We start from the raw sequence: 12,488 nt of genomic DNA, 5'->3' as shown, positions 1-12,488 counted from the left end.
GGGCTGCCTTGCCCAACTGCCCCCAAGGATACAGGCAAGTAGAACATAGCCAACTTGAGTGATGACCCTGACCAGAGCAGGAAGTCCGGCCCTCCCTTTTTAGTTTCAGCACAACTAAGGTCCTAAAGTCAGTTCATGTAGCTAAGTGACTACACCAGCAACAAAGCATCTTTTTTTCTAGTACAGCTGGAGGAAGGACAGTAAAAAGCTAGGAGATTCCTTGACAAGTGGAATAAGGGAAAATAAGATAGTATAATTAAACAGGACCAAACAATCTGAGCAATGTACACCTAGCTAATGAATCACAAGGTTTTATCTTCCCTAACCAAGGACACTAAGGAGCAAATGGGTTACATATTCCAGCCAGTGGTCGGCAAACTCATTAGTCAACAGAGCCAAATATCAACAGTACGACGATTGAAATTTCTTTTGAGAGCCAAATTTTTTAAACTTAAACTATATAGATAGGTACATTGTTATTAACTTAATTAGGGTATTCCTAAGGCTTAGGAAGAGCCACACTCAAGGGGCCAAAGAGCCTCATGTGGCTCGTGAGCCGCAGTTTGCTGACCACGGTTCCAGACTGTCCTCAGTCCCCAGCCCTCTTCAATGACCTTCTTAATGATGTTCTTTTAAAAATGAAACTAACCAGAAAATAACCCCTGAGCCCTCTATATGCACACTTTGGTGAATCAACATACTGAAAGACACACCTGAAAAGTTAATGAATATTCTGTTAAGACTCTCCCCGAGACCTTCCCTAGAATTCCGGCAGGCCAGAGAGGTAAAAAGCCTCAAGACAAAAAAGCCACAGCTCACTCTGGCAACAGCACTCCCAGGCCTTGTATCTCTGCTGTTTTTCTCCTAAACTCTAAGAGCCCCTGCAAGACTTGCAACCAGGGGAGCAGTGGGCAATGGCAGCTTGATCCGGGCTGACCCCCTGAACCTGTCTTCAAGGATCCCTTTTCTCTGACTTTTCCTCTCCTATTGCTTTCCTACCTTAAGCCCTTCTTTTGTTTCACTGTCTCCAGCTTTAATGAACATACTCTCAAAATCACCTGGACTCATTTTGTGAAATCTTTCCTACAGGAAGTCAAGAATCTACACACTAACGGAGACCTACCCCAGGCTCAGACCCAATCAGGTAACAATAGTACCTCTCTGGGACTAAATGCCGACTCTCCACAATAGGGCCCAAAGGCTATGACTAGAAATCATTCTCTCATTGAAAAATCATAAACCAGAAAATGAACTTAATCTTCATAGCTCCCTCAAATTCCCATACATATTATTAAATCTTTAGATCACAAATGTCAAGTTCTTTCTCTGATTTGCCAATCCTATAATTTTGAAATTTTCATCAGTGGCATTTATTTCAAAGGACAGTGTATTATAAACATATTTATCTTCTAGAAGATCACAAGGCAGATATACCATTGAAAAGTATATCCTCCATTGTGGAAGTGTTTGGCCTGGATGCCCAGTAAGATCCCATCCAACTAATGATCATGATTTTATCAATTCAAATTACTTTAATCAACATGATTAATAAGTAATGAGAGAAATGAACATGTTGGCTATTTAATTTATCACTGGGTCATCAGGTACAAACCTGCTGCTACCAAAACAACTTTTCTTTTTAATTGTTTAAGGTGGCACTTCTCAAATTTTAAAATGGACATGAATTATTTAGAGAGCTTGTTAAAATACAAATTCTAATTCAATAAATATAGATGGGAGCCTGAGATTCTGCATTTCTTAACAAGCTCCCCGTTGATGCCAATGCTGCTGTCTAGTGCTCACACTTTGAGTGGTAAGGCTTAGAGAGCCACCTGTAGGTCTGGAGTCATACCAGAAGCTGAGTGTTCAAAATTAATTAATCCTTAGACATCCCAGGTGTTGCTATATTAGCAAATACTTTGGGGCATAGCCTCTCCAAATTCCATAATTGGGAAAAACTGTAATCTTTGGCTCCACTGTTTAAAGAACACTTCTAGTGATCACCAAGCCAATAGCAGATGAGGAACAGCATGTTGTACCTTCCTAAGAGCTGGCACCAGTACCAGCAATACCTTTTCTAAGCTTTTCTACAGTATAGAGGAAAATGTTAAAAACTGTATAAAAGTTTTCATAACAGACAGACCTGGGTTTAAATCCAAACTCCCATCACTTTTTGACTGTGTGGTTGAAAGATAAGATCCCTTATCCTTAGACAGAAATAATGCCTATATTATATAGAGCTGTTGAGAGGATTAACTGAAATTATGTATAAAACACGCCTAACACAGTTCCTAACATATAGTAAGTAGCAATTGCATTTTGCACCATGTACACTGAGAAAGAAGAGAAAATACAGGGAGTCTTTAATAAATTCTTACTAGATTTAAAAATAAGAAACCAATAAAATCCTTCAAACATTGTCTGCAGAGACTGTCACTGTTTTCTTCCCAAAATAGTTGAGAGGCTAGTCCCAGTCAATTAGGATTACAGAGATCTCTAAAACCCATTGTATACAGAATTCTTATGTGTTTTGTAAACATACTGCATAATATAAAAACAACAACAACAAAAGGCTATACCTAGGCATTTTAAAAGAAATTAAATTTTGAAAAATATAGTACATTAAATGTATAACTAGCCGTAACCGGTTTGGCTCAGTGGATAGAGCGTCGGCCTGCGGACTGAAGGGTCCCAGGTTCGATTCCGGTCAAGGGCATGTACCTTGGTTGCGGGCATATCCCCAGTGGGGGGTGTGCAGGAGGCAGCTGGTAGATGTGTCTCTCTCATCGATGTTTCTGACTCTCTATCCCTCTCCCTTCCTCTCTGTAAAAAATCAATAAAATATATTAAAAATAAATGTATAACTATATACATTACAACATACCATAGGAAGTTCAATGGTCCAGAGATAAAATAGAAATTAAAATAACAAACTAGTGGTTTCATAGGTCTTCATTTAATTACCTTCTTCTTAAATACCTACCATTAAAAATAATGTAATACCTTTTATTTTTTCACATTTGTCCTTAGAAGATATTAAGACAAGAACATAAGACTGGATGGAATACATTTATTTTCTTGCTATCTGGTTTTACTCTACTTAGAATTGGTTCAATAGATCAAGAAGCCACAGGATCAAGAAGCAAGGGATACAAGGCCCTGCCTCGCTTGGCAGCCTCATTTCATCCCATTCTACCCCATACATCCAGGGCTTGCTCTTCCACACTATCACTTTGTGAAATCTGGTCCTCTCATCTAAAAAATTCTCCAGTCCCCTCACTGACACATATGTTTTTAGCCAAACTCTTCCTACTTTTCAACTAAGCTCAGGGGTTCCTCCACCATAAGTCAATTCCTGCCCCTTCCCCTCCAGCTCTCCTCCTGTATCTCACCACCTTCTCCCTGTACAGACTTCTAGTACAATCCATTATCATTAATTGGAAATGTCCATGTATCTCTCTTTCCTTAAACTGCGAGCTGGCTGAGGGCATGGACATTACAAAGCTTATTCATTTTTTTAACCCAGTGCCTAACAGTATTTGGCACATAGTGCTCAGTAAACACCTAATGGCAAAGTCCAATGTGTTTATAGATATTTTTTTAGAATTCACAGATGTACACTGACATTGTTTCCCTACTCTCTATTTAAATCTAAGTTAATGAATATCTTGTGCACTCCCATTCAAACACAATTATTATGTGTATGGGTAGCAAATTTAAAAATCACACAAGTAAATACAACTTATGGATTAAACTTATATTTTTTTAATCCTTATGCCAAGTACTCAATTGATGGTTAGTGTCTCTTCCTCTAACATCTAGGTTGGGGACAAATTTTATCCCAGTTTTTAGGGGTAGAGAAACTTAAGACAGGGATGATCAGCTCAGTTGTGGTCCAATGTACCAGGAGAGGTTCTAGATATTTTCTGAGTTCTCAGACACTACTGTAAAGTGTAAGAAGCATGGGTTCTGGAGACCAAGAGCATCGGACTCTATTGCTTATTGTGTAAGAAAAAATACTGAATATAAAATTCAATTAAATAACCATGTCTTTCCCCTAAAAAGTCAATCTGAGATTTAATTAAATTCAATATAATGTAGGTCTGTTGTGACTTTGGGAGAGCCAAACTAAATCAAAAACAAAATTCTTTCCCCAGAATAGATCCAGGATTCTGAGGAAAGCAATCTAGTTTTCTGGGGTGTCCTTGTCCTAACAAGAGGTTATATTATAGGGTACAGTCTTGGTGAGTAAAGACACCTTTCTGACTAGGTGTATTTGACATTTTGCCCATGAATGAAAGAGACCAAGTGGAGAGAAACTAGAAATCCAGCCATAAAATAAACAATGTATTTTCAGTCTACTTTAAGGTAGGCTTCATGCCCTAACCGGTTTGGCTCAGTGGATAGAGCATTGGCCTGCAGACTGAAGGGTCCTGGGTTCAATTCTGGTCAAGGGCATGAACCTTGGTTGTGGGCACATCCCCAGTAGGGGGTGTGCAGGAGGCAGCTGATGGATGTTTCTCTCTCATTGATGTTTCTAACTCTATATCCCTCTCCCTTCCTCTCTGTAAAAAAATCAATATATTAAAAAAAAGAAGAAGTAGGAAATGCTTTCAGCTCATTTAAAAAAAAAGGTAGGCCTTCATAGGGAAATAAATAAATAAATTGATTTAACATATATGGGGGGAGGAGGGAGGCAGAAAAAACATGGGCTTTACAGACATTCAGGGTTATAGTAGGAATTAGTTAACACTGTGCCTGGCCCATAAGTGCTTAATCAAAAGTACACATTATACTTCTAGTTCTTTTGAGAAGTAGGTGTGTAAATTTAGGATAATTGCCAGTTTCTTCATCCTTAAGATAAGGATAAATAATATCTTAGAAATTAACATGATAAATAAATGAGACAGTGCACATAAACCACCTGGTAGGTAGTAGGCACTCAACAAAGATTACCTCGCCTCTTCCTTAAGTGCAGGTATTGGAAAGCAGTAAATAAAACAAGCCAAAAAGGAATAAAATGTTTATTATAGGTTAATTAAATGAAGATTAAAATACACTGGGTAGGTCTGTGGTTGGCAAACTGTGGCTCTCGAGCCACATGCGACTTTTTGGCCCCTTGAGTGTGGCTCTTCCTAAGCCTTAGGAGTACCCTAATTAAGTTAATAACAATGTACCTACCTATATAGTTTAAGTTTAAAAAATTTGGCTCTCAAAAGAAATTTCAATCGTTGTACTGTTGATATTTGGCTCTGTTGACTAATGAGTTTGCCAACCACTGGGGTAGGTAAATATATTTACTATAAATATTTCTTAAGCTTTAGGGCCAATTTAAACTAATAGCCAAATATGCATACAAACCTAAAGACAATGAGACTAAACAGATACTGAAGAAAGCAATCTAGTTTCCTGGGGCACCCTCTTCCCAGTAAGGGGCAATATTATAGATAAAGCCTTAGAGAGTAAGGTGGGGAAGAAACCTCTGACTCAAGGTATTTAGCACTTTGTTTAAGAAGGAAAATACACCATGAGCAAGCATATAAGCATACTAGAGGCCCAGAGCACAAAATTCGTGCACGAGTAGGGTCCCTAGCAGCTGCCAGTTGCCAGTCGGGGCCTCCCTTCCCCAGCTGCCTGCTGCCGCCAGCCGGGGAGGAGCTGGCCGGGGTGGGGAGGGGTCGTGGGTGGTTGGCCAGCCAGCCCCACTTCCTGGTCAAACTCCCGGTCAAACTCCTGGTGGGGTGAACAATTTGCATATTAGGCTTTTATTATATAGGATAACTAAATTGTGCAATCATTAATATATTTTCTTTGTAACAAGGCAATGCAAAATAAATAGACTGTAAAATGAAAAATTCAGCAACTCTCCCAGAAATACTAACACATGCCCATGAATAGATACATTATTTCAGGTCATTAAATGGCATTACATGTTTGAAAACAGTGTAAATTTAGAGAATGTTACCAGAAAGTATTAAGATCAGAAAATTAAAAAAATAGATGTGCAAGTAAATGAGTTTAAATATTGAATAAGAAAGCAGAACAAGGCCTAATTGCCTCTCACATGTGTTCCCTCAAACTTTTCTTAAAGGAATAGTTACTCCTTTAAGAAATGTTGTTACTTAAATTATTGCATCTCCTGCTCTCAGTTTCCACTTCAGGTGAAGATCATAGGACCCTGTCAACACTTTCATATATTGAACAAAGAACTGTATGCTTTCTTTGTCTTGATTTTAATGTAAACCAGGTGAAAATTAAATGCTCTGGTTTTAAAACAAATTCAACACAATTGTTTTTTATGAAACATTCCTGTTAATCTAAGAGCTTCCCACATTTTTTTGGAGGGGGGAGGGAGTCTTGAAATATACGTACATAATTTATAAGTGGCATTTTTAATTATTTTAACTGAATTTGTTAATTGATATTTGGTAATAAAGGACACCAAAAGACTGATCCATGTAACCCAATTGAAATTAAGTCAGTTTATAAACGTTTCAGTCTTTATATTCTAAATTTGTATTATTTTTTACGTTTTCTTATTAATTTCAGAGAGAAGAAGGGAGAGGGAGAGGATAAAAACATCAATGATGAGAGAGAATCGTTGATCAGCTGCCCCTACACGCCCCCCTACTGGGGATCGAGCTGGAAAGCCTGGCATGTGCCCTGACTGGGATCTAACTGTGACTTCCTGGTTCATGGGACTGTGCTCAACCAATGATTCACACCGACTGGGCTAAATTTGTAGTCTTAATTTGAATTTTTATTCTTGGTTTTCACAAAGGCATTATGTTTTAGTCTTAGAAATTCTTGAAATTGATCATACTACACTTTATTGTTTGTTCTTTAATGTGGTACCCAATATTAGTTTCTCTTTTTTAATCCTCACCAGAGGACGTGCTTAAAGAGAGGGAGGAGGAGAGAGGGAAAGAGGAAGAGAGGAAGCGAGAAACATGTATGTGAGAAACATCGATCAGTTGCCCTCCATATGACCCAACCAGGATCAAACCACAACCCAGGTATGTGCCCCCACTGGGAATGAAACTGGCAATCCTTCAGTGCACAGGACTTCACTCAACCAACCGAGCCACTCCGGCAGGACCCAGGATTAGTTTCATAATAATAGTCAAGCAATTAATTTCCTCCAAGAACAATACACTCTTTTCACAGATCTTTGCTTATTAGCTCATCACTCCCCTTCATTCAGGTCTCTGCTCAAATGTCACAATTCAGGGTCATCTTTCCCTGACCATATTAATAGCATAGCTTTCCCCTCCCCACTCTTTGCCCTGAGCCTATAATTTTGTATGACAGGCTCCCTTTACCTCCCTAATTTTAATTCTTAGGATTTCTCACTATCTGAAATTATTTATTGACTGTCTGATTCCCTTACCAGGCTGTTAGCTCCATGCAGCAGAAACTGTATTTTTCTCTGCTGTATCCCTAGGGCCTACAATAATACTTGGCACAATGCTTAATAAAAATTGAGAAGGATAAAATTAGAGAGTTTTTTCAAAAGACCTCCACACTCATTTTACATGAGTTTACTATATGAATACACTCATTTTACATGAGTTTACCACAAAGAATTAGATGAACTTCCAAAGTTCACATAAGTAGCCATAAAACTAAAACTACAATCCTGACTCCTGATGCAATGGTCTTAACTGAACTAACTAGCCTGTCCTTGAATTACATATTCACATCAACTAAGTTTCTTCACTCCAAGTACATAAAATATTTAAATAACAATCATCAGAACTCTCAAATCATTCAATATTACCACAAATATGTTAACGGTTTGGTGGACTTTTCCCAAAATCATTAGATAAAAATTTTAAAGTTGAGATTTATACAATACATACCAAAGAACGCCTCATCTGCATTAATATTGTCATAAAGCAGTCAAAGCTGATCATTCCTTCCTGGCTTGATAGTAATTTGCTTTTCTCCATGGAATTTACAACTGCGGAAGCCCCTAAAGCCATTTCGATCCATTCAAGTAGATATCTCAAAGAGCCTCGCTGAGCTGCTAAACCAAGCAGCAACTCAGAAGCTAATCTTCGACCTAAAGTGTCTGCCCCAGAATTGGGAATAGTTACTCCTTTAAGAAATGTTGTGACTTGTGATAAGCAGTCCAAGCCCATTGGAGGAATCTTGCTTTCATTTGCTAAAGATAATGGTGGTAAAGAACTGACAACTTCAATTGCAGTATGAATAACGTCATTGCAAAGACTGAGACCAGGTCCCGACACAGGCATCATCCAACTTTGTCTTAGAAGTGCAAATAATAAACTTAGACCAGTTCGAACACCCATTTCTATAAGTGCATCCGTGCTTGACCGGGGACGTTCACTAACAGAATGGACATCTGCTGAACCAGAACTGCTCTCTGGAGAATGCTGCTGCTGTTTCACTTTGCCCTTGTCATGATATTTATTAGAAAGTGCATAAAAAACACGCTGGAGTACAAGCAGTCGTTTTCGAAGTGCCCCAGCAAATGGGGAATCTGAACAAACCATCTTCGCGAGTGCTAGCTGGCTGCTAAGAAGGGCATCCAAATAGTGGTCCTGCTCATCACTTGAAAGAGACTCACGTTCAAAGTCTGGCAACTGTGGTCCTTTGAGACACAAAACTTGTTGGGGCAAAAGTATTACTTCCTTATTACTGACCAGTTTAGAATACAGAACAGCAACCCCTTCTCTTGTAGCAATAGATTCACTGTCCTCTGTAATCCAAGAACTGTTTAGGTGTTCAAGCCATTTCAGTTTCACTGGTGGAACCATAGTTGCCATGTTGATTTATTCTTTAGCCATTAGTTCTGTAAAGGGAGAAGGAAAAGCAGTCAAAAACTTATATTGATAATTCATAAAATGTTTTTAACTCTATCTTCTATTACAATAGTGATTTCAAGTAATGTCTGGACTAATTAACAGTAATGTACCATGGTTACATAAGATAATAATAGGAGAAGATGAGTGAAGGACATATGGGAACTCTGTACTATTTTTGCAACTTTTGTGTAAATCTAAAATTATCACAAAATAAAAATATTATTTAAAAAATTTGGCCCTGGATGGTATGGCCCTGGATGGTATGGTTGGAGTGTTGGCCAGTGCACCAAAGGTCGCAGGTTCGTTTCCCAGCCAGGACACATACCCAGGTTGCAGGTTAGATACCAATTGAAGTGCATACAGGAGGCAACCTACCGATGTTTCTCTCTCACATCAATGTTTCTCATTCTCTCTCCCTCTCCCTCCCTCTCTCTCTAGAAATCGATGAAAGCATATCCTCAGATGAGAATTAAAAATATAAAAAAAGAAAGAAAGAAAATGAACACTGAGTTCAGAATGTGAAAAAAAAATGAGTCAATGAATTTGCTTTTAGTTCTATAATCTGTAATGAGTCAAAACTGGTGGTTTGGGAGACAAAAATGATATCTATACCTAGCACAGTGTCTGATATCTCATACTTCCTCAATTAAGGATGCATTTCAAAAAACAAACTTGACAGTAATTAACAGTGAACTAGAGAGCTGGAATAATATAGTTAGGATACTAATGAATTAAATCAGTAATGAGATTCAAAGGAACGAACAACAACAAAAACCAAGTTCTGAATGTTTAAGAAAGAAATCTTTCATCCCTTCAAGAAAAAAAATAATTCTTAAGCTACTTTAAATGCATTAGGGTAATGAGGAAAGAGGCTCAGCTCTTCTTAAGTAATCAGTAAAGTAACAATACCAACACACAACAATGCACAAAAAATACAATTATAATACTGCCCCATAAAGATGGTTGTAAAAATTCACAACTAAAATAATAGCAAGTGGTTAATTTTAAAAGTTAACAATAAAATTTTAACTTTAAGACATTAAATTTAAAATATTAGAAAGTTTTAAAAGTTAACATTTTATTTTTTTTAATTGTTTCACTGCTTAAAGTATTACAAAGAGTATTACATATGTCTCTTCCCCCCCCCCCCCCCCCGCCCTTGACAAATCCCCTGGTTAAAAGTTAACATTTTAAATATTAAAAGATTAACACATGAAATGTGAGTGGGGTTTATTCCAGAAATATGATGGTGCAACATAAGCAAATCTATTAACATTACCAAACACATGTCATATTGTGAAATGTTAAAAAGGCATCTGATAAAATCCAACATCCATTTCCAATAAAAATCTACTAATAAGGCAAGAATAAAGATTTTCTTTTTTAAATGAATAAAAGTTGCAAAACAAAAGAAAAATACAAGTACCACTTGCTCTTGGAGTCAAATGCAAGCAAAGAGTGCACATTTCACCACTATTATTGATGATAAAATTAAACAAAAAAATAAGTATTATATATTCTAGAAACTGTTATTTGCAGGTGACATTATTAAATACCTAGATAACCCATCAGAGAATCTGCCTAAATATTAAAAACAAGCCAGAACCAGTTTGGCTCAGTGGATAGAGCATCGGCCTGCGGACTCAAGGGTCCCAGGTTCAATTCCAGTTAGGGCATGTACTTTGGTTGCAGGCACATCCCCAGTAGGGGGCGTACAGGAGGCAGCTGATCGATGTTTCTCTCTCATAGATGTTTCTAATTCTCTATCCCTCTCCCTTCCTCTCTGTAAAAAATCAATAAAACATATTTTAAAAAAAACAAACAAAAAAAAAATCAAGAGCACTGTGAAGTAGCTGATTACAGAGTAAATGAAAATCCAAACTCAGGGGTCAATGGGGGAAAATAGGGGACATATGTAATACTTTCAACAATAAAGATTTTATAAAAAACCTCAAAAGTATCTTGCTCTACATAATCATGTCCCAGAGCCACAATCCAACTCCAAGGTGGTTTCACACTATCATGACCCAGCTGATCAATTGCCACTGAACATAGTTGAAACAGAAAATAGGAAGATGGTGGCAAACTTCAGGGCAAGGTTTTCAAAACAAAAATAGTTACCATTTTTGCAGAACTGGACAAAGAATGAAGAAAATTACTAAGGCAGAACCAAACTTCAACAAATCATCCTGGAGCTAGCATTAATTTCTCCATGGCTATATTTACTTATCTGTATATGGGAGGGTAATAAGAGAACCTCTACGGTTACCCTAAGGGTTAAATGAGAATAACAAATGAAATTCTTAGAATCACTGCTTGAAACAAAGTGCACACTTAATAAATGTAAACTGCTATTGTTCATTATTACTATCTCTACTATATATTGGTTGCACATATATGCAGAGATGTATTATAAAAGTTTTTTTTTTAAGTTTAGAAGGACCACCCCAGCCCTAAACTCATAATAGTGATTGCCCAGGAGGATGGCAGGTGTCAAAGAGAACATAACTTTGTGTTATGTTTCCATTCTTTCATTTTTTTAAATGGTCACATAAATGTGACAAAATTATAACACCTGTTAAATGATGGTAGAAAAAACATAGGGTCTTTTTTATTCTCTGTACGTCTCTTCAGTCTTAAAATTTTTCTCAAGAAAAGGAAAAACAAAAAAGCTTTATGATCATATTGTTTTCAATTACAATTCTATATAATCAAAAGTTATCACCCTGGTCAGGTAGCTCAGGTGATTGGGCATCATCCCGCTCATGGAAAGGTTGGTGGTTCAATCACCTGTCAGGGCACATGCGCAGCCTGCAAGCTCAATCCCCATTAGGGGGCGTACAGGAGGCAGCTGGTGGATGTTTCACTCTCATATACATGCTCTTTCTCCCTTGTCTCTCTCTCTTAAAAAAAAAAAACAATCAATAAAAAAAATCTTTAAAAAACAATTACCACTGTCACATTATTTTAATTCAGGAGATATAAAAATGCCAAGATATCTTTATAATGGATTTGTTTTTATAAACAGCATTTTAACAACAAAAAATCCTAGCATCTCTAGTGTTGATGTCCCACAACTGCTCAAAAACAAAGTAAAATTGTTTATTTAATCAACCACTTTCAGTGTAGTTCTTGTTATCAGGAACAGTTAAGTTGGGGAAAGTTGCACTTACTGATAACTGATTTATTTTTTCATTTTCCCTGAAACTCCAAGATTGTATATAATAAATTCACATAGTTTATATCTTTATATTCAACCAACCAACATTTTCAAACCTTAATGTCTTAAGTCACTTTGTCAACCTCCTTCCTACTTTAGCTACAAAGAAGACAAGTACGATTCAGTAAATATTAGAATAGAATCAGGAAATTAAGATGATAACACTTAAGAAATGACCTTGGGAAAAACTACTTACACTCCCCAGGACTTGTCTAAAAAATGAGATTCAAATGAAATAATCTTCAAAGTCCCTTCCAGTTCTAAAACACTATAAGCATTTATATTTTAAATAAAACCCAAATGTCTGAAAACATACAAAACTGGATCTTATTGCATTCTAATCACTTCTGGAAAGAACAGAAAAAGTGCAGAAGATATTACTGACTTTTCAAATCTCTTCCCAGAAATAGTCCTAACAGCAGAGTAGATTGAATGTG

General features: G+C 37.1%; 1 protein-coding gene across 1 annotated transcript in view; it reads right to left on the bottom strand.

The window, feature by feature from the left end:
• The window catches only part of HERC1 (HECT and RLD domain containing E3 ubiquitin protein ligase family member 1), a 189,617-nt gene that overhangs the window by 149,832 nt on the left and 27,297 nt on the right, over positions 1-12,488 (bottom strand). The window contains exon 2 of the mRNA XM_081094425.1: positions 7,863-8,818. Within this exon, the coding sequence (XP_080950551.1) occupies positions 7,863-8,792 (930 nt within the window). The 5' untranslated portion in view covers positions 8,793-8,818. The remainder of the gene's footprint in view (positions 1-7,862; positions 8,819-12,488) is intronic.

This window comes from Myotis nattereri, assembly GCF_964212035.1.
Source record: "Myotis nattereri genome assembly, chromosome: 1".
Taxonomy (NCBI): domain Eukaryota; kingdom Metazoa; phylum Chordata; class Mammalia; order Chiroptera; family Vespertilionidae; genus Myotis; species Myotis nattereri.
The sequence above is the reverse complement of the archived record's forward strand: the minus strand, read 5'-3'. Positions and strand labels throughout refer to the sequence as shown.